Genomic DNA, 22,223 nt, shown 5'->3' on the forward strand with positions numbered 1-22,223 from the left:
TATTGTCTAAAACAAAATGCATTCTGTAAATTATGTTGCATTGTTGGTTCTCTAATTCCACCCGACAGAATGCATTACCATTTTGAATTTTTAACCAGTAGCGAGTGCTTGGGGTTTCTGGTTCATTTAAATATTTTGAGGTGTGGGAAGCTTATAAGAGAATGTATTTGTTGTGCCCACTTGAAGAGAAAGGTAGCACTGCGGTTCTTTCTCTGGGCAAACTTTTAGATGGTTTTGGAATTAAGTCATGTAGCTGCAGAATCATCTGGCTTTCGATGGACAACATGGCCAATGAGTTGGGTCGCAGCTGTCCCATGGTATTGGGAGTGAAGGTTTTTACCCTCTTCAAGGTGGAAAAGCTCCTCTCTGACTCTGACTGATGTCGTCATAGGTGTTGTTATGATAATTTTCAGCATAGTGATGTTCTCAGCAAAAGCCTCCTCCTCTAGGTTGTTCTCATGGATGGATCTTAACAGAGACAGGGCCGTCTTACCAGTGTGAAGCTCAGTGTGGCGGTACAGAGTGGTCAGCTCAGACTTCAACTTTTCCTCGTTTCCTAGAGGCCATAGTTTCACCGCACAGTCAAGCTCAGATGTAGGGAATGACAGGACAAATTGTGGGAAGAGCGAGCTGTCAACCAGCTGGGCAGTGATCAGGTGGTACTTTGTGAAAACCTCTGCTCCACCTGGGAGATGACTGTGTCGCATGCCTCCTTCATCACCGGCGCGGTGTTGATTACTCGTTGGCCTGGCTCGTGAACAAGGGGTATGTCTCTTTCATTAGAGTCTGTACCCCTTGGACGTTTCCACTCATTACAGCCGCACCACCATCAGTCTGAGCGATCAGCTTTTCTCCCAGCTTCAGTGGTTCCAGCACACCCTTGATGCCATTAGAGAGGCTGAGTCCAGTTTTATCTTTGACTTCCACAAACTCCAAAAAGCTCTCTGTCACTGTATTGTATCGCAACACAACCACCATCTGTGATTTACAGGAGACATCAGTTGTCTGATCTGCCTGTATGGCAACAAATTATGCCTCGTCCACTTGCTTGGCTATCTGCTCCCTGTACACTTCATACATACAGTCTAACAGTTCGTTTTGTACAGTGCTAGATGTCCCTTTGAAGATGGACTGAGCGTCATAGTGCCTCTGAAGTCTCGAATCGCCCTCACACATGGAAAACAGAAGAGTGCCTTCTTTTGTAAACTAACCATTAGTCACTTTTTCTTCAAAAACCATTCCACATTTAACCCGCGGTTACTTTTACCAGCAGTTTGAGTGATGACAATATCCTGTGGCTGATGGGCACCAAGTAGCTTTACTTCAAGTTTCTCCTCCAAATGAAGGGTTTCAAACCGGTGCTCGAGTACGAAATCCACTTCATTCATTTTCTCAAGTTATCTGGCGTTTGTGAAGCTAACCGACTAGCTAAGATAATCTACCCTCCTCGCTCTTCTTGCCGACTAATGTTGGCGCCAGACAGACATTGATCACACTAACATTCTGAACATGCATATTAATATTTTCACTCGTACAATGTACATTGCATTGTGAGAGAGGGGCAAGCCCCACATTCATGCTTAGCCTATGGCCTACTACTGCGAGCTCGAATTGGCAGAAAGCAGTCTGAAGCAGCAAGGCAGGGACCAATGAACATGAAATAAAATCCTAACATAAATGATATGCAATTTAGAAAGATATATTCATAGATAATAAATTATAGGAAGTAATCTTCGAGAAATAAAAATAATTTTGTTGGGGCTGCTGCCCCACCTGCCCCTAATGACCAGTCGCTCTTGGACTCAAGTGGGTATGGCCCCCACATGCCTGGATGCATTCCTGACAACACCTGGGCATGCTCCTGATGAGAGGTTCTCAATATAAAATGTCCCAGAAGTTCTCAATTGTATTCAGGTCTGTGGAACGTGAGGGTCAGTCAACGGCATCAATGCCTTCGTCATCGAAGAACTGCCTACACACTCTAGCCACATGAGGCCAGGGCATTGTCCTGCACAGAGTTGTGGAGTAACTGTACATAAAAATTGTATTCCGTTACGTTACCAACATAAATATTGTAATCGGATTACAGACACTTAAAAAAAACAATTTGATTACATTTGTATTACTTCAACTGAAAAAGAATAAGTGCGTGAAATAATGATGACATTGTATGTTTCAGTTAACTTTTTTTAATGTTATAAAAACATTGTTATTTGAACCAAAAAATGAATTGAGAGACTCAGTTGTGTATGTGACCATCATGCGGCCAAACGTGGACGCGCATAACCAGTTAAGTGACAGAAGTTTTGGTTGGTTGGATGGCTGGCAAGAACTAAGTATATCTTCCTTAATGTTAGCCAAGTCATAAAATGTTATTTTGTTATCTACTCGACGCATAATTCTCAGAACAATGATATCTTTTTCAAGTTAAGATTTATTTGTCAAATGCATGTTTAATAGATTAGGCATCTATTTGTTAGATAGCTGTAACATGGCGCTGCCTTGAAGATAAAACATTATATGGAATTTACCACGTCATTTGAGGAGAAAAACAGTGTTGGGAAGCACTCTGCCAAAGGATGATTATTTGACTCGGCCATATCAACTCCGTCAATACAGGTAGGCCATGTGATTCTGCTTGCTTTGCATCCCTGAAAATTGTGTTCATTGGTTATCATTGGCTCCTGACGTTAATTTAATCTGCATTTTGGAAGTCCATCACTGGTGGCCATAATAATTGCAGGTTACGTATGCGTGGGTAAATCTTATTTCTATGCTGGTGTTCAAGATTGCAAACGTGCATTCGCGTGCCAGGGGTTTCTGCAACATTTTCACAATATTGGTTGTGTAAATGTTGCAGATCATCAGACTCCAGTATGCGAATTCCGTTTTTGGCCAGCTATGTAAACTCTAACATTGATTGATCCCGCAAAAGGTGTTCAGTTGGTAATAGGCTATTCCTATTTGTTTTCCAATTTCTCTTAATATGAAAGTAATCTAAAAGTAATTCAAAGTAATCAGATTACGTTACTGAGTTTGAGTAATCAAAAAGTGACGTTACTGATTACAAATGTGGACAGGTAACTTGTAACTGTAACGGATTGCATTTAAAAAGTAATCTACCCAACCCTGGTTCTGCGCCAGGTGGAACCTAGGGTAAGGTCTGACGATGGGTCTGAGAATTTCATTCCGGTACCAAACAGCAGTCAGGGTACTGTTAGCTAGCAAATGGAGGTCTGTGCAACCCTCCATGGATATGCCTCCCTACACCATCACTGATCCATAGCCAAACTGGATGATGTTGCAGGCAGCATAATGTTAACCACAGCATCACCAGACTTTTTCACGTCTGTCACATGCTGAGTGAAGGGAACAGGGCGCCAATGGCGGACCTGCCAATTCTGGTATTCTCTGGCGAATGCCAGATGCCTTGCACGTACAGGAGATGACAAACGATGATGCAGTCCGCTGACTTCACCACCCTCTGAAGGGCCTTGTGATTAGCAGTGGAGCAGCTGCCGTACCAGGCATTAATGTCTCCACAGGAAGTACAGGTGCTGGTCATATAATTAGAATATCATCAAAAAGATTTATTTCAGTAATTCCATTCAAAAAGTGAAACTTGTATAATGTATACATTCATTCCACACAGACGGATATATTTCAAGTGTTTATTTCTTTTAATTTTGACGATTATAACTGACAACCCCAAATTCAGTATCTCAGAAAATTTGAATATTGTGAAAAGGTTCAATTTTGAAGACACCTGGTGCCACACTCTAATCAGCTAATTAACCCAAAAAACCTGCAAAGGCCTTTAAATGGTCTCCCAGTCTAGTTCTGTAGGCTACACAATCATGTGGAAGACTGCTGACTTGACAGCAGTCCAAAAGACGACTATTGACACCTTGCACAAGGAGGGCAAGACACAAAAGGTCATTGCTAAAGAGGCTGGCTGTTCACAGAGCTCTGTGTCCAAGCACATTAATAGAGAGGCGATGGGAAGGAAAAGATGTGGTAGAAAAAAAGTGTACAAGCAATAGGGATAACCGCACCCTGGAGAGGATTGTGAAACAAAACCCATTCAAAAATGTGGGGGAGATTCACAAAGAGTGGACTGCAGCTGGAGTCAGTGCTTCAAGAACCACCACACACAGACCTATGCAAGACATGGGTTTCAGCTGTCGCATTCCTTGTGTCAAGCCACTCTTGAACAAGACACAGCGTCAGAAGCGTCTCGCCCGGGCTAAAGACAAAAAGGACTGGACTGCTGCTGAGTGGTCCAAAGTTATGTTCTCTGATGAAAGTAAATGTTGCATTTCCTTTGGAAATCAAGGTCCCAGAGTCTGGAGGAAGAGAGGAGAGGCACAGAATCCACATTGCTTGAAGTCCAGTGTAAGGTTTCCATAGTCAGTGATGGTTTGGGGTGCCATGTCATCTGCTGGTGTTGGTCCCCTGTGTTTTCTGATGTCCAAGGTCAACACAGCCATGTACCAGGAAGTTTTAGAGCACTTCATGCTTCCTGCTGCTGATCAACTTTATGGAGATGCAGATTTCATTTTTCAACAGGACTTGGCACCTGCACACAGTGCCAAAGCTGCCAGTACCTGGTTAAAGGATGATGGGTTCCCTGTTCTTAATTGGCTAGCAAACTCACCTGACCTTGACCCTATAGAATTGGTATGGTATGGTATTGTGAAGAGGAAGATGCGATACGCCAGACCCAACAATGCAGAAGAGCTGAAGGCCACTATCAGAGCAACCTGGGCTCTCATAACACCTGAGCAGTGCCACAGACTGATCGACTCCATGCCGCGCTGCATTGCTGCAGTAACTCAGGCAAAAGGAGCCCCAACTAAGCATTGAGTGCTGTACATGCTCATACTTTTCGTGTTCATACTTTTCAGTTGGCCAACATTTCTAAAAATATTTTTTTTGTATTGGTCTTAAGAAATATTCACATTTTCAGAGATACTGAATTTGGGATTTTCATTAGTTGTCAGTAATAATCATCACAATTAAAAGAAATAAACATTTTAAATATATCAGTCTGTTTGTAATGAATGTATACATTACACAAGTTTCCCTTTTTGAAAGGAATTACTGAAATAAATCAACTTTTTTTTACATGACCAGCACCTGTATACGCATTTCTGGGATGTTTTTGTTGAACACCTTTGATCATATTTGGTCATCTTTGATGAACACACCAAGGAACCTAAGGTCAGAGACTTTCTCCACTCTGCCACTTCCTGAAGTCCATGATCATCTCCTTAGTCTTGCAGACGTTGAGAGGTTTTTGTCCTGGCACCCCCTACCTCCTTTGCGGTCTCATCATTGTTGGAGTTGAGACCCAGGATGGTGGTATCGTTCTCAAACTCTAGGAACAAACTTAGGAACAAGCTTGGCAGGCACAATAGTGTTGAATACTGAGCTGTAGTCCATGAAAAGCATCCTCACGTATGTGTTCCCTTTTTCCAGGTGGGAGTGGGCGGTGTGTGTGTGTGTCATTCGGACAACAGTTGCCTTGCCTGTTCACAAGCTGCACGTCTGGGAAGGGTTGTGGGCCGGCAGCCCACCTGCCCGGGCCAGTCAGACATACAGCACTTAGGTAATTATATTTTGCATTGCATCGACCCAAATTGTCAAGGTGCCCACTGGGAAAACTCCCAGTGCTCCAGATTGCCATTCCATCCCTGCTACCAGATGATGTGGAAATTACCTGAGTTTGCCCTTATCACTCCTGGTGTGCCCCAGGGCTGGTCCTAAGCCTTCTTCTCCATTTACATCCATTTCATGATCTTTCCCTTCTTTGGTATGTGTAGAACTCAACTATTTTTCTCTTTTGCGTGTTCTGACACCAGGGTGGTGTAGATGTATTGATTGTATAAGTTAGTGAACTGTTGTAAGAAATGAAACAAAATATTAAGTGTTTGTAACTGTGTTGAAACTGAATGTTCAAGTAGGAGAATAGGAAACCCTGTTCAAGCGGTTGCCGGGGAGAGAAAGATTTAGCATGTCTGTCTTTTGAGAAACAGGAAACAGGTTAGAGGCACACACACATAGACGGACAGACAACACAGAACCCACAAGGGGGGCAAGGGGATACTTGCAGTTATCCTTATAAGGAATAGAACTGGGATTGGGCCAATGACACACTTGCGTTGTTAACTTAACGCCTCTATCTTTTGGGCGTAGTTGAAGTATAAAATGATGTTTTGACTGTTGATCCTTAGACATTGTGCGGCGACACCAAAAGCTTTTGTAATAAACGGAATATGCGGTACGGTAATTGACCTGACTCCTGGTGTTTTATTCTCCTTTCCAACAAACCAACTCGGGGAAGTGTTGACTTCAACAGTGGTGACACACATCTCTGCAGGAATGTCAGCCTACCACTTCAACCTTAGACAAGACAGAGCTGCTTTATCTGTTTTATCGCCACAGTGTCTCCCTCCCAGTGCATTAAGGAAATAACCTTTATTCAGCCCTACCACACCCTGAGGTTCTCTGCAAACATCAAGGTAGTGACTATGCTGTACAACATTTTTAGTATTTTAAGTAATTTAGTAATTCCGGTGTCTTGGCCATCGCACACTTACAAAAGGGCAGCTTCTGCTCAGTCCAGTCACAACTCCTCTCTGTCCTTGCACCCCAATGGTGGAATTAGCTTCCGATAAGACCATCTACAAATGTATGAAAATGTATCTGAATTCTGGTAAGACTTTTAGCATTGTGTGTCTATAAATTCTCTACAGAATATCTACTGACAATCAATAACATTTCAACTAACTATCAACTAACCTTTGCCCTTACCATACCCTTAACCTTTATCCTAACCTTAACCTCTGACCTAAACCTTATTCCAAACCTAACCCTTTCAAGTGGATGCTTATCTACAGATTCTTTCTTGAAAGTTTTTGACATTTTGTCAATAGTATTAGTATCTACAGAACATCTACAAATGGAAATTGTGACTCTCAAAATAAAGTAACCTAAATTCTACATAGAAGCTTTAGACAAATATATAAGGAAATGTCCAACCAAACATGATAAAATACTGGCCAATGCACTATTAGATATTACATGTCTGCAAAATCCGCACCTGGAGTCAGGCTTCACTAATTATTGGTCTTCAAACGTTACCGGTTTCACTGCATATGTGAGTCACAAAGCCCTAATTCATCCTTCACTACCCACCACCCACCTTCCTGTCACAACATCCACTCACCCACCCCTTCACATTCCTTTACAAGACACTGAACTACCCCTACAGCTCTTCCTTGCAACTTAATATTGTTGGCAGAAGGCAGCCTCTTTTGTCATTTTAGACTATAGGCTGTTATCAGAACCTGTCAGTATACAGTTCAATTAAATGTATTTGTCACATGGTTGGTGAACAGGTGTACAATGACAGTGAGATGCTTACTTTTCCAATGATGATATGTTTAAAAAAAGGCTAATAGAAACAAAAGACATACTATTTACACAATGAATATTCTGTATATATTTAGGTAATAATAATGAATGTCAATAACATGGTAATGTACAGGGATTATCTATGCTGATGTGCAGCGGAACAAGGCAGTTCAGGATTAGATACATTTAGGTTGGGGTAAACCTGTGAAAAAATGTTAAGACCACTGCACCTTTTTCTTTCCTTTACAAAAAAGTTGAAAAGGAAGGTTTTGAGTGAGGAACAGAAGCCTTCCTTTTTGACTTTTTTGGAAAGGAAAGAAAAAGGTGCAGCAGTCTCTTAATTTTTTCCGGAGCTGTATGTCCTATGTCCTGAAACTGGCAGTCTGAAATTATGACAAACAATTTAGCCAATATTTAACAATGTTGGATTCTCAGCTAATTATAATGCACTCCCCTCAGTGTTGTCCTAATTATGCCCTAGTTGTCGTTATTTTTCTACAGGAAATGATTTTATATACAGTTGGGCTCAAAAGTTTGCATACCCTTGGAGAATTGATAATATATGTACCATTCGTAAAGAAAAGATGAGTGAGCAGGCGTAAATTTTTTTATATTTCTCATGGGATTCACATTCAGCTGTAGGTCATCTCCCCAGAGTGATATTAAGGTCAGGAGACCGTGATGGCCACTCCAGAATCTTCACATTTTTCTGCTGTAACCACTGGAGGGTCAAGTTGGCCTTGTGCTTAGGGTCATTGTCCTGCTGGAAAGAGCGTCCCATGCACAGCTTTCGTGCAGAAGAAACGCAGATTGTCTGACACTATTTTCTGATAACATGCTGCATTCATCTTGCCATCTTTTTCCACAAGATTCCCTGTGCCTTTAGAGCTCACACACCCCCAAGACATCAGTGAGCCACCACCATGCATCACAGTGGGGATGGTATTCTGTTCGCTATAGGCCTTGTTGGCTAATGGTTGTGACCATAAAGATCCATTTTGGTCTTGTCACTCCAAATTACACTGTGCCATAGGCTGGGAGGCATGTCAAGGTGTTGTCAAGCATATTGTAACCAGACTTTTTTGTGGCATTGGCACAGTAAAGGCTTCTTTATGGCAACTTGACCATTCAGCTCATTTGTATTCAAATATCGTCGTATTGTGCTCATCCAACCACACCATATTTTTCCAAAGCAGCCTGTATTTCTCCTGAGGTTACCTGTGGGTTTTTCATTGTATCCCGAATAATTCTTCTGGCAGTTTTGGCTGAAATCTTTCTTGGTCTACCTGACTTTGGCTTGGTATCAAGAGATCCCTTAATTTTCCACTTCTTAACCATTTCACGCGTGAGTTTAAAATATTCCTTAACGACCCCCCAGCATGAGTTTTTTTGCGAGTGAGTTCAGTACTCACTCAGAGTTCCAGCATTTGAACAGTCACCTTGCCAGGTAAGGAACACTACATATATTGCATTGCAAGCTTCTCTTGTTGACTCGAATTCAAAGAGCTGCAAAAGCTGGTTGATGTGTAACTTTAGCTAACTAGCAAACGTCAGCTAACCGCTAGCAAACGTCAGCTAACCGCTAGCAAACGTCAGCTAACCACTAGCTAACAAAGTGTGACCAGTAATTCAGTGCGTTTAAAATGAATAAACTATATAAAAAGCATAGCCGCGCCCACAACGGGTAACGTAACTTCTAGAAGGTTTTTACAATAGTTTTGATCGGTTGTCAGCTCTTCCAGGAAATGTTAAGATGCTCTATAGCAGTCGCTAATATCATTCGTTTTTGTGTATTAGTGTTGTCTGTTGGTACATAAGTAACACTTCTTGTCCCGATTTGAATGCTTTCTACCTGGTTAATATCATAGTGTGGTCTTGAAACAATTACAATCAGAAAATAAAGTTATAAACAATGTTTGAGCTAAATGTGAGTAAATAACAGCGCGGTCTGACCAGCCATTGTTACGTTACTTGTACCTAGGCGTGCTAATGGCGCGTTCTAAACATAGACTGTATATATAAGGTTCTAAACAATACGTTCTAATCACACCAGTGTGATCGTATGCTTCAGGGACCACTCTAGCCTGATCACACTAGTGTGATCGTACACGTCAAAAGGGTTAATAAGTTATTGAACTATGCAGACTGGCATTTGCATGGCTTTGGTTATCTTTTTATATCCTTTTCCATCTTTATAAAGTTCCATTACCTTGTTACGCAGGTCTTTTTACAGTTATTTTCTGCTCCCCATGGCTCAGTATCTAGCCTGCTCAATCCATTCAAACTCATTGATTATTTATACACAGACACTAACTGCAATTAAAAAGCCACAGGTGTGGAAAATTCACCCTTAATTGCCATTTTCACCTGTGTGTGAAAAGGCCAAACATTCAAGGGTATGTAAACTTTTGATGAGAGTCATATTGGGTCATTTCTGTTATCATTATAATTTAAAAAGGAGCCAAACTATATGATAATAAATGGTTCATATGATCACTATCCTTAAATAAAAAATTTTTTGCATGATCAGAGATTTTTTCAAAATCAATGCCAGAATGTTACTATTTCTGCTGGGGTATGCACACTAATGAGCACAAATGTAGATAGTAGGCTGTGAAAATGGTGTCCTTAAAGAGACGGTTTTTAGAACTGGCATATAAATCTGTCTTAACAAAACTGTCTCAAGACAAAGTTGTGAATCAATCAAATGTATTTAGAAAGCCCTTTTTACATCAGCAGATGTCACAAATTGCTTTTATAAAACACCTGGCCTTAAACCCCAAGGAGCAAACAACAGTAGTGTTGAATTTCAGTGGCTAGGAAAAACTCCCTAAGAATGCCAAAATTTAGGAAGAAACCTAGAGAGGACCCAGGCTCAGAGGGGTGACCAGTCCTCTTCTGGCTGTGCCAGGTGAACATATTAAGATTAAGATTACAATTATAATAATTAATAAATGCGTCTGGGCTGAGTCTAGAGTCTATTTAAACCTAGTCCAGGTCGGAAGCATGACCTGATGGAAAAGGACAGGGACAACACAGGGGAGGAGGAGATGTCAGCACAGTGACAGCTGAAATTGATCTGCGACACAACCAGGAGGACTCTGGACAGGGACAGCAATGGTGCTCCCCCAAGCCAGGTGCTCCGCAGATGTGGGCCAGGACCTCATGCCCTCCTAAGTTCAAAACGGGAGGAGACTGGGAAAATTCAGAAAATGCATTCCTCATATCAACAAGGATTTATTGTGGAGAAGGAGAACTTAGTGGAGAAGAATGAACAGAGTACAATCACAGGACATAATTCTCACTCCATACCCTTAATAATTAGACAGATTCAGAATTGCACACCTGCATTTGAAACATTCTCTAACCAGTAATGTTGCTCTTAAATGAAATGACCTTACTTAGGCAGTGCTGCCAAAGATCAATTTGAGTGTGGTTTTCTATTGTGAATAGAATTAGCTTTTGCCTAGCCTGGTCACAGGACAATGAAGAAGACACCCATGAGTAATGGTGCACATACTGGCAATAGTACCCTGCTAACCTCAAGATCCCTGCGAGATCCTGGGTGTTTGTCTTAACTGCCTCTGTCAATCTTGGTTAAAACTGGACTAGACCCCCAGGCATTTTGCTTCAGACAGTCCCAGGAAACAGTTTTTGGGATTAGTGGTGAGGTCAACTTGTTGGAACACCTCTGTTTCCATTCCTCCCAGCTTCCGGCATAGACGAAGATGTTATTGAAGCTGGTGGTGGCATTCTCCTGATGGTGCTTTGTCCATGGGCCTTTAGAACGTGGCAGGGCCCAAGGGCACCTACCAGTACTCCTTTGTCAGGTCTACTGTGGCAATATACTGGGCCCTGCCTAGCTGCTCTACCAACTCATCCAACCAGGACATGGGGTAGTTGTCAAACCGGGAGACATCGTTCAGCCTCTGGAGGATGTCCATGTCCCTGATTTTGGCAGTAGCCTGACGGTGAGCTTCCAGGATTCTGTAGAGATGCTGGCAAGCCATAATGCTCTGCTCGGTGCAGGTGTGACGCTTCATGATGTGAGTTCAGTCAGGTTTTGAGAAAAGCATGTTTAGAAATTGGACCACCAGCTCTGTGTGGCCAATATACTCTGCCAATGGAGTATCCTAATCATGAAAAACTGTGGAAAATGGGAAAGAAGCCTGTGGTGGTGCTTGTTGTAGTATGGATGTATTCTGCCCTTCTGTTAAGAGGTTTTTAAAACAACATTTGGGGATTGTTATTGGTTGGTCTGTATTAAAATGGTTCTAATAAATGTTTTTTTAAATCTATTTGTTGGAATTCTAATAAAAATATCCATGCATCCCTTAATTTACTGTCCATCCTATTGTCACAGAAATGCCACCTAAAGAAGTCTACATACTCTAGAGAAGGAAATCTAATCAAAAAGAAGGAACCCTCTTTTTTTTTTTTTTACTGTTGATTATTTATTTATTTTGGGATCTTAGTCTTGTGGGTTCCAGTATATTTTTACCTGTTAGGTAAAATATTGATCAAAGCCTTATTTCAGAATTCTAAATATATTAATGTGAGAAATTATTCAAGTCTTAGTAAGCTAAGTCAACTATGGTTGCTTGAACACTCACACACAGTTTAATGGCTGACCTTAAGTGTTTCAAAGTCATCTTCACATGCTGCTATGTTAATGTTTATTATCTTAACTAAGTAATTCTAGCAAATAATTATTTATTTACTATAATTTAATCAGTAAATTGGTGAATGATGTGTCCTAAAAAACTTGGACAAAATCTCAAAAGAATGTTGTTAATTTCCTTAACAGTGGGGACATATAGCATTGTATTGCTTTTTTAAAAGTAAATATTATAATTTCAGTCTCTGAGCTTGACCAATATAATTGCCTTAAAGCATAACATTCCCTTACTATGGCAATACATAAAAAATGTTAAAAGTCATACATTACAGTGTATTTTACATTTTTGGACCTCCAAAAGTTACTGAATTTTAGGATTTACTCTATTACTACTAATTACTATTACTACCACTGCTAGTAATAGTAATATTAAAAATAATAACAACCCTTTTGCATTACTTTCCATTCCCAAGCTTGAGTCTGTTGGCAGCATGTTTTCTTCCAATTATACAACAATCTGATTTAACAGGATTTAACTGTATATTCAATAACCGTGAGAAAATTGTACTGAATAAGATAGACATCGGACTAGTGCAGGCTTGTTTGGTGTTGTATTGGGGAGCCAAACATTGAGCAGACAGGTTGTTTCGGGAATCAAGACAGTTTCACATAATTAGGGGAGCGGTGGCCCAAGGGTCTGAGTAGGAGGATTGAACCGGATCGTAAATTCTATAGGATGGAATGGGTAGAGACACATGGAACAGACACACACTTCGTTCAGCATCCTGGTGGGCGTTTAATTAACAAAACTAGAAGGGTGTGAGGAGGATGTGAGGGAGACATTCAAATCAACTGACAAACCCCTTTCATGGGCATGCGGCTTGGTCCCTGGGGCAGCCTGCCGGTGTTTGTTTGTTAGGAATGGATGCTGGGGATTGTAGTTTTGGAGCTGCGCCAGTACACTACATGTCCTGGTCATGTTCTTCTTTCTCCATCTTGTAGCCCTTTCTGCTTCATCTCCTGTTATTCTACTGGCCTCTGCTCTGAACTGCTCCCTAGGAGCCATTAAAAGCCTCTTCTGGCGAGTTTTCAAGGGGAGGCTGGTGTGTAGGGGCGGGACTGACTCAGCCGATAGCTTATGGAAAATTCCAGAAGGTATCTGTTGGGGTTTTCAGGTGTTTGTGCGACGCTGAAATGTGGGGTGGGGATGCATTCACATCCCAATGTACTAACATCTGTGGAAATGCAGTGAGGGTAAAAATTATTTGATCCCCTGCTGATTTTGTACATTTGTCCACTGACAAAGAAATGACCAGTATATAATTTAATGGTAGGTTTATTTGAACAGTGAGAGACTAAATGACAACAATGAAATCCAGAAAAACACATTTGCATTTTAATAAGTGAAATAAGTATTCGACCCCTCTGGAAAACATGACTTAGTACTTGGTGGCAAAACCCTTGTTGGCAATCATAGAGGTCAGGCGTTTCTTGTAGTTGGCCACCAGGTTTGCACACATCTCAGGAGGGATTTTGTCCCACTCCACTTTGCAGAGGAGTCCCGCTCCTCTTCTCCTAGTCATTAAGGTTTCAAGGCTGACGTTTGGCAACTCGAACCTTCAGCTCCTTCCACAGATTTTCTATGAGATTAAGATCTGGAGACTGGCTAGGCCACTCCAGGACCTTAATGTGCTTCTTCTTGAACCACTCCTTTGTTGCCTTGGCCTTGTGTTTTAGGTCATTGTCATAATGGAATACCCATCCACGACCCATTTTCAATGCCCTGGCTGAGGGAAGAAGATTCTCACCCAAGATTTGACTGTACATTGTCCTGTCCATCGTCCCTTTGATGCGGTGAAGCTGTCCTGTCCCCTTAGCAGAAAAACACCCCCAAAACATAATGTTTCCACCTCCATGTTTGACGGTGGGGATGGTGTTCTTGGGGTCATAGGCAGCATTCCTCCTCCAAACACAGCGAGTTGAGTGGATGCCAAAGAGCTTGATTTTGGTCACATCTGACCACAATACTTTCACCCAGTACTCCTCTGAATCATTCAGATGTTCATCTGCAAACTTCAGACGGGCCTGTACATGTGCTTTCTTGAGCAGGGGGACCTTGCGGGCGCTGCAGGATTTCAGTCCTTCACGGTGTAGTGTGTTACCAATTGTTTTCTTGGTGACCATGGTCCCAGCTGCCTTGAGATCATTGACAAGATCCTCCCTTGTAGTTTTGGGCTGATTCTTCACCATTCTCATGATCATTGCAACTCCACGAGATGAGATCTTGCATGGATCCCCAGACCAAGGGAGATTGACAGTTCTTTTGTGTTTCTTCCATTTGCGAATAATCGCACCAACTGTTGTCACCTTCTCACCAAGCTGCTTGGCGATGGTCTTGTAGCCCATTCCAGCCTTGTGTCGGTCTACAATCATGGACAGCTCTTTAATCTTGGCCGTGGTGGAGAGTTTGGAATCTGATTGATTGATTGCTTCTGTGGACAGGTGTCTTTTATACAGGTAACAAGCTTTGATTAGGAGTACTCCCTTTAACAGTTTGCTCCTAATCTCAGCTTGTTACCTGTATAAAAGATGCCTGGAAGCCAGAATTCTTTCTGAATGAGAGGGGATCAAATACTTATTTCACTCATTAAAATGCAAATTAATTTATATCATTTTTGACAGGTGTTTTTCTAGTTTTTTTTTGTTGTTATTCTGTCTCTCATTGTTCTAATAAACCTACCATTAAATCATAGACTGGTCATTTCTTTGTCAGCTGGCAAATGTACAAAATCAGCAGGGGATCAAAAAAAAATTTCTCACTGTACTCAATCAAAAATTATTCTCTTTCCTACACAGAAGGACATACACAACTACCAGCTGATTGATTTAAATAATGTCATCATGCTGTCAGACTGATTTGGAATCAGTCAAGGTTGAAGAGGTTCCATTGGACTTTGGCCAGATTTTTTATCTTCTCGGCTCAGGGATTTCTAGTATCCTTTCAGTAATGTGTCAGATCCTATAACCACTAGGTTGTCTGCAACATAGTTCCCTCAAAGCTTGTGGAGTGGTAGTGGGAGAACTGAGGCTTGACCAAGTCCTACGTAACTGGATTGCTGACTTCATGCTGGGTCGACACCTGGTGGTGTGGGTAGACTAGTAGTAGTGTAGTGCGGAAATTAGCTAGATTGAATTTGTGTGCCAAAGAGATCTAAGGTCAATCAATCAAATTTATTTTAAAAAGCCCTTTTTACATTAGCAGTTGTCACCAAGTGCTTTTACAGACACCCAGTCTGAAACACCAAAGAGCAAGCATCAACAGTTAATGCACAATGGTTAATACCTAATAGGGTTGGAAATCAGGAAAATACCTATAAAGGAACCAGTCTTGTGGTGGCCAGTCCTCTTCTGGCTGTGCAGGGTGAAGATTATAAGAGTACATCACCTTTTGGGCCACATCAATGTTTTTGTATGATCAGAAGATAAGCAGGTCAGTAAATGCAAGTGGGCTTTGACCAGAGTCCTTAAACAGAATTCAAGTCTGCAGCATAACCAGGTGAACTAGGACAGGGACAGTCAGGTGGGGTGTGGACTGGGACAGAACTGGGACAGTCAGGTGATTTGTGTACTGGGACATTCAGGTGGTGTGTGGACTGGGACAAGACTGGGACAGTCAGGTGGGGTGTGGACTGGGACAGGACTGGGACAGTCAGGTGGGGTGTGGACTGGGACAGAACTGGGACAGTCAGGTGATTTGTGTACTGGGACATTCAGGTGGTGTGTGGACTGGGACAAGACTGGGACAGTCAGGTGGGGTGTGGACTGGGACAGGACTGGGACAGTCAGGTGGTGTGTGGAATGGGACAGGACAGAGACAGTCAGCCCTAGTCTTAACATCAGCCAGTGTAAAGAGGCTCAAACTTTATTTATTGCCTTATCAGGGTAACCGGAGAGAAAAGCATTGCAATAGTCTAATCTTGAAGTGACAAAAGCATCCATTAGCTTTTCTGCATAATTTTTTTATAGTTTTTTTTTTCAATGTTCCAAAGATGGAATTAAGCAGCTCTTGAAATAATTTTTTTGTATTAATCAAAAGAGTGATGAGTTTTGATGGTAATGCTGAGGTCAGTTTTTTTAGATGTGACTGTGCAACCGTCAAGATTCACTGTGAGATCAGATTATAGATATTAGTTTCTTTGGTCCTAAAACAAAGATTTCCGGTTTTTTTTGTTTAGAAGCAAAACATTTTGTCATCCATTTCTTTATATCTGATACACATGCTTCCAGGGTAGGTAAGTTGATATTCTGATTCCAGATGACATCACCGAGAGGCGGCATGTATTGAAAACAATAGTTGTCCCAGGAATGAGCCCTGATGAACACCAACATGTATGTTTGTTTTGTCAGAGGAAAGACCATCCATATATATGAACTGATATCTTTCTGATAAATAAATAATAAATAAATCAAGAGAGTGTGCGTAGCCCAGCACGGGATCCAATCTCCCCAAAAGAAGGGGGGAGTGGTCAATGGTGTCGAAAGCAGCATGAAGGTCAAGAAGCAATAGGACAGATGCAAAACCTTTGTCGTAGGCCATTAAAAGGTCATTTACCACCTTCAAGAGTGCAGTCTTAGTGCTATTATTAGGTCTGAAACCGGACTGGAGCATTTCGTAAATATAAATTTTCTTCAAGAAGGAATCGAATTGCTGGGAAACATTTTTTTCTACAATTTTTAGAGGAACGGGAGTAATCTCCTGATTGAGATTAAATTTTTTTAGAAGAGGATTTATTTCTGCCACGTTTAGGGTTTAGATAAGAATTGTTCAGCCACAGAGCAAGGAACATAACCCTAACTGCCCCTGGTTTCTCTAAATAATGTCTGATTCCCAGGCTGTGGGTCTGCTCTGAGACTTTCTTTCATGTAGAATGGAATATACAAAAAGCATATTTCAAACACACGTCTAGTCTTTATTCTAGGCTTTGTTTTTTGTTTGCATTGTGCTGTTGGTGTCTTTATGTCAACAATGAGACCAAAGCAATGTCAATGAAAGTCAGGAAGCTAAGAGGGAGAAAAATCTGAAAAATTTAATTTGACACAAAATTCCATACTAACTAAATTACTTGAAATTGCAAACTGCCTGGTTGGCCAAGTATGACCTCTACAGTGGATGGCCAAAAGTTATTTTATAAGACAAAAAGTGGAATGTATATCGGTCATGTTATTTATTCACTGGTCATGTTAATCTTCAGGTTTACATCCAAATGAACAGTTGCTGAAGATTTAAGACAAAAATACCACAAAACAAATAACTACAGATTGCTGCAAAACAGGCCTAGCAGAGCATCACCAGGGAAGCTACATAGCTTCTAGGTTATGGCACTAGAATAATTCTGATTTGTATCAATGCCACATGCGTTTACAAAAGGAAGTGTGTTTTATTCCAGACACTTTTTCAGCTATAATTTTCCACCTTGACTGATTACACTTGGAATATCACTTTTCAACAGCTCCGGAAATTTGAAGATCAGAACACAGCCTTTTTTTTTTACTCAGTTTGCTCTATCAGTGTGTTCCTTTGAATTGGCATGTAATTGAAAACATTATTTTTAAAAACAACCTCAGTGTTTGCAGGTGGCAGATAGGCCTGGATGAGTTGCAATAGTGCAATGTGATAAAGAGTTATTTCCCAGACCCATACTCTCTTAGCCCAGGGCCTGCAAGGGCAATATTGACTGACAACTTGAGGTCTAATTATTTAGCTTTTATTTTATTATTTCCTGGTTAAATAAACCTTCATTTGACTAGAGGCTAGTTGAATATTTATTTAATTAGGGGAAAAGCCCATTGAGTAACAGAGTATCTATTTGTAACTAGGGGAAAACGATGTTGACAAAGGACACCTTGTCAAAAAGGTGGAAATAAATCAACAAAACATTCCAGCATACAATACAATCAACACAACAACATGATGAAGCCTATAGGAAACAAGGAGGAGTCATGCATTCAAGGTTTTATTTCAATGCATTGTCTTAAGCATCTAGGTGATTATATACTATTGAATGCCTCTGGTGCACAAATTACTATGAAAACCGTTTGAGGAAGAAGAGAGTTGACTAGTGCAGGCTTGCTTGGTGTTTGTCTAGGGGAGGGCAAATCTGTGTCTTGGCTAAAGCCAGTTTGACATGATTAGGTTCTGGGGTCCGAGTAGAAGGAATGTCAAGCATTGTATATTCCCTACGAACACACCTTATCTTGTAAAGACAAAGTGGACTGGAGGGTGGACATCATTCAAAACTAAAGAGAATTCTCATTTCTACGCAGATTATCATACGCAACTAGTGCCTGATAATCTTCGTTAAGATTGAAATACTGTCAATATGTCAAACTGATTAGAAATCAGTCGAGGTTCAGAAAGTTCCATTGGATCTCCTTTTCCATGGGGTTGGTGGCTGCACCCTTTCTGGTCCTCTGTCAAGACTGAATTGTGAGTACAAAATGCACCCATGGAGGGGAGTGTTGTTAAGGGTGAGTGAGATGCATGTAATGTTGTATTAACTCACCAACTGGGGTCTGCCTGTTAGGTAGTCAAGGATCCAGTTGAACAAGGTTTGGTAAAGCCTTAGACCTCCCAGCCCTTTGCAAAGCTCTGAGGAAATGAATCTCCTTTATAACAAGCTTTTATTCAGTAACCAGCAATGTCACATAAGATTTCCTCGTGTTCAGGTGGGATCGGCGGTGTCTTATGCCACAGTAAAGCTATCATCTGTGGCTCTGTTATGGCAGCATGGAAATTGAGTCCAGGGAGACCGGGATGATGGCGGTAATGCGGGCCTTAACTAGCCCCTCAAAGCAACTCATGATGATTAAAGACAGCGCGGTCACCTTAGCATGTTTGGGTGACAGAGTGGTGGAAATTTTTAAGCAGGTAGAGGATAACAACTTGGGAAGGGGGAGTCGTATATTGTAAACTCTTGATAGCGAACGTCTAGTTCAGTGTTTTTCAACCCTGCTCCCGGAGGCACCCCGACCTGCATGTTTTAAAGTTCTCTCTATTCTATCACACCTGATTCAAATGATCAGCTCATTGTCAAGTCCTTGATGAGCTACATCAGGTACGTGAGGACAGGGAGAGACCTAAAACATGCAGGGCGCCTCCAGGAGCTTGGTTGAAAAACACATCTAGTTGATTCGCACATACTCTGAGGAGGCGACTAGAGATTCTGTAGGAACCAGCTAACATACAAACCTTGTTCAACAGGTTTGTTTCTCCACTCCCCCATGTCCTCTTCCATTTTGCTCAGCCCCCTTAACTTGAGCAGGTATATAAGCCATGCCCTGCAACAGCACCTCACACATCACCTCGCAACGTGCATCTCTTCAATCTGCTGCTGAGAAATACTTGTAAGTGCCTATCTAACCTAAATGTTTTCTGTCTTAATGTGTGGACCTATATGGCAGAGAATGGACATTAGCAGAGAATATATAGCAGGTTGCCGTTGTGAGGTGCTATATAGTAAAGAATTGACAATTAAATATGTATTTCAACTATCAACAGAAGTTCATGATACTGTACATTTGAAAGTTTGTAGATTATACCTTTTCAAAATAAAATAGTCTATATTAGGCCAATTAATTTTCTTCCTTTAATTTTTGTCTTTACTTGTTTGGCATACTTTTCTGTGTTTATTTTCCAGATAAATGTTGCTACTATCAGGCAATTGTTAGAAATAAACAATATAATCCAACTCTTTCAGAATTATGTGTACCAACTACATGAGCGTTGGCAGGATTCTGTTTAAAGGGGACTACCTCCTGTCCAATAATAGAAAGTCCAAAGCTATCTTTCAGGTAGGTCTATATCTCTTTTCTCCAACAATGGAATGTCCAAAGCTATATTTCAGGTAGGTCTATATCTCTGTTCTCCAACAATGGAAAGTCCAAAGCTATCTTTCAGGTAGGTCTAGATCTCTGTTTTCCAACAATGGAAATTAATTAAATACATTTTTTTTATTAAATGGTCCTCAATTGTGAAAGGAAACAATGGCAATTGAAAGTGGTTAATGAGCTGAGTCCAGACTACTTTGTTGGTCAAACACTTACTGCACTCACTCTAGGTCAACTGTATGACATGTTTAATGCTAATGCAACCTTTTCTCCTTGCAGGACGATGGCAATTTTGTGGTCTACACTAATGAGAGGGCTGTCTGGGCTTCAAACACTGCCAACACAGACGCTCTCCAGGTTATAATGCAAGGGGATGGTAACCTGGTCATGTATACCAATGTAATTATAGATGTTTCCTTTTAACCAGTGAAAGAAATATTTCTGTTTTATGCATTGATATTTACATGTAACTTTGATTAGGTAGCGCACGGAGTAAGTTTACAGTTCAGAACAACTTCCATACTCATGTATCATATGTATTCATTTGGGGAGGAGTGGAAGCTGATGATTATGATGATTAGATTTTTGAGAGAGTTTAATTGGGCTACCTGGGTTCATCATTAGTTTCACTTTCTTAATAATATAATTTCTTCTTACCACACAGCAAAAGCCCATTTGGAGCTCTCATACCAGCGGGGGCAACAAAGATGTGCTGCCTTTTCTTCGACTGAATGATGAAGGTGTACTGGTTATTACGTTAGGTGGAGGGGTGATCTGGAAATCAGTTTAAGCTAGAAGGTGGTCTGTGCCTCAATGGTGCTGAGGATTGGTAACATCCATTTAATTTCCAGATAACATCCCCCACAGATTTGTTTTTATATTTTCCAACTCTTTTCTTTCAATAAAGAAACATTACTTCAAAGTGGTTTGTGTTGCATTTTGAGTTTGATAATTCAGTCTTTTTCATGATCAATACATCACTAATCACTAGGTTTTATGATGCACACTACAATTTTCATATAAAAGATGACATCTTTTCATATCTAGTTTTAAAAAATTACATTACAGAGCAATTTATGAAGAGAGACACATACATAGATTAACTAGGTCTTTAAACGTGAGCACACAGAGAGATTGATGTGACTTACGTCTTTTGGACATTAATTGACAAAGCACATTAAAAGCAGTTCTTACAGAAACAGAGGTCTGTCAGGGATTTACTGATGAAAAACTATTTACAGATAAATGTCCCTTTCAGCCTTTGAACTATGGTTTAAGACATCAGTTTAGTCTGAAAACACTTCAGTTGGTGATTTGATGATTGTGTCAAAGCAGTTTGTGTTAACTTTTAAGTTTTAATTGCAGTACACAATAGTGACATCTGTTGGTCAGAAATTAATATCAACTGTTTGATGTTGATATAGACCACAGGTGTCAAACCGGTTCCACGGAGGGCCGAGTGTCTGCAGGTTTTCGCTCTCACCTTGTACTTGATTGATTAATGAGTTCACTAATTGGTTAATTTCTACCCCCACCTGGTTGTTCAGGTCTGACCTGGGAACCAATTTAAAGGAAAACCCAAAGACCTGCAGACACTCGGCCCTCCGTGGAACTGGTTTGACACCTCTGATATAGACAAAGCATGTAAAAAACTTCTAAATTCACGAGTGTTCAATAGAGGTCAATGTTTGAAAGCACCTTGACATCTGAGAAATTAGGAACAATGCATTATGCAGCAAGCTTTGGAACAGCATGTGATCAAACAAAGCTTTGGACATCAATAATCACATACTATTCTCACTTTGAAACAAGCATTGGCACAGTCAGCAGTGCTTTGAAAACTGTGTGCCTGTTCCAATCTCCCATTACTAGTCAGGAGTGCTTTTGGAACTGGTATGTGGAGTTCTGTACGTTGGGTTACAACAATGTCTGGATCAAAATTGTTGTTGTCAGTTATATGAGGAATATGCATGAAAAAAGCATCAGGATCAGCACTGGAAAATATTGATGAATACAAACTGGAGTAAAAGAAAAGAAAATAAATAAAGATTCTGCACTTTCAAAGTGTGTCATTTCACACCATTAACAAGCAGTCTTAATAGTTTCTCTCTTGGTACTTGTTTTCCAGGCTGTAGACTGATGTTTTTTTATCCATCCAGCAATGCATTTTATAAGCTCCCTTAGCTTTTCTGAGATATACAGTACTAATCAGAGGTTTGGAGACAAGTAAATGGATAATAGTGTCCAGACTTTTGACTGGTACTATATTCATGCTGAAAACACTTAAACTGACTGATAC

General features: G+C 40.8%; 1 protein-coding gene across 1 annotated transcript; it reads left to right on the plus strand.

The window, feature by feature from the left end:
- Window positions 1–19,340: 19,340 nt before the first annotated feature.
- LOC105010264 (mannose-specific lectin) lies at window positions 19,341–20,846 on the plus strand. Its single transcript, XM_013139396.3, has 4 exons — window positions 19,341–19,441; window positions 19,795–19,888; window positions 20,204–20,323; window positions 20,589–20,846. The coding sequence occupies exons 1-4, from the start codon at window positions 19,371–19,373 to the stop codon at window positions 20,712–20,714; spliced, it is 411 nt and encodes a 136-aa protein (XP_012994850.2). The 5' UTR covers window positions 19,341–19,370; the 3' UTR covers window positions 20,715–20,846.
- The last annotated feature ends 1,377 nt before the right edge of the window (window positions 20,847–22,223 follow it).

Source organism: Esox lucius, chromosome 20 (assembly GCF_011004845.1).
Source record: "Esox lucius isolate fEsoLuc1 chromosome 20, fEsoLuc1.pri, whole genome shotgun sequence".
NCBI classification, from domain to species: Eukaryota; Metazoa; Chordata; class Actinopteri; order Esociformes; family Esocidae; genus Esox; species Esox lucius.

What these genes read in the sequence shown, in the direction of transcription:
- LOC105010264 (XM_013139396.3), top strand. Translation starts at nt 19,371, where the DNA reads ATGCCCTGCAACAGCACCTCACACATCACCTCGCAACGTGCATCTCTT. An exon ending in TCTGCTGCTGAGAAATACTT is followed by an intron (nt 19,442 to 19,794) that starts GTAAGTGCCTAT and finishes CAACTCTTTCAG; the next exon opens with AATTATGTGTACCAACTACA. An exon ending in ACCTGGTCATGTATACCAAT is followed by an intron (nt 20,324 to 20,588) that starts GTAATTATAGAT and finishes CTTACCACACAG; the next exon opens with CAAAAGCCCATTTGGAGCTC.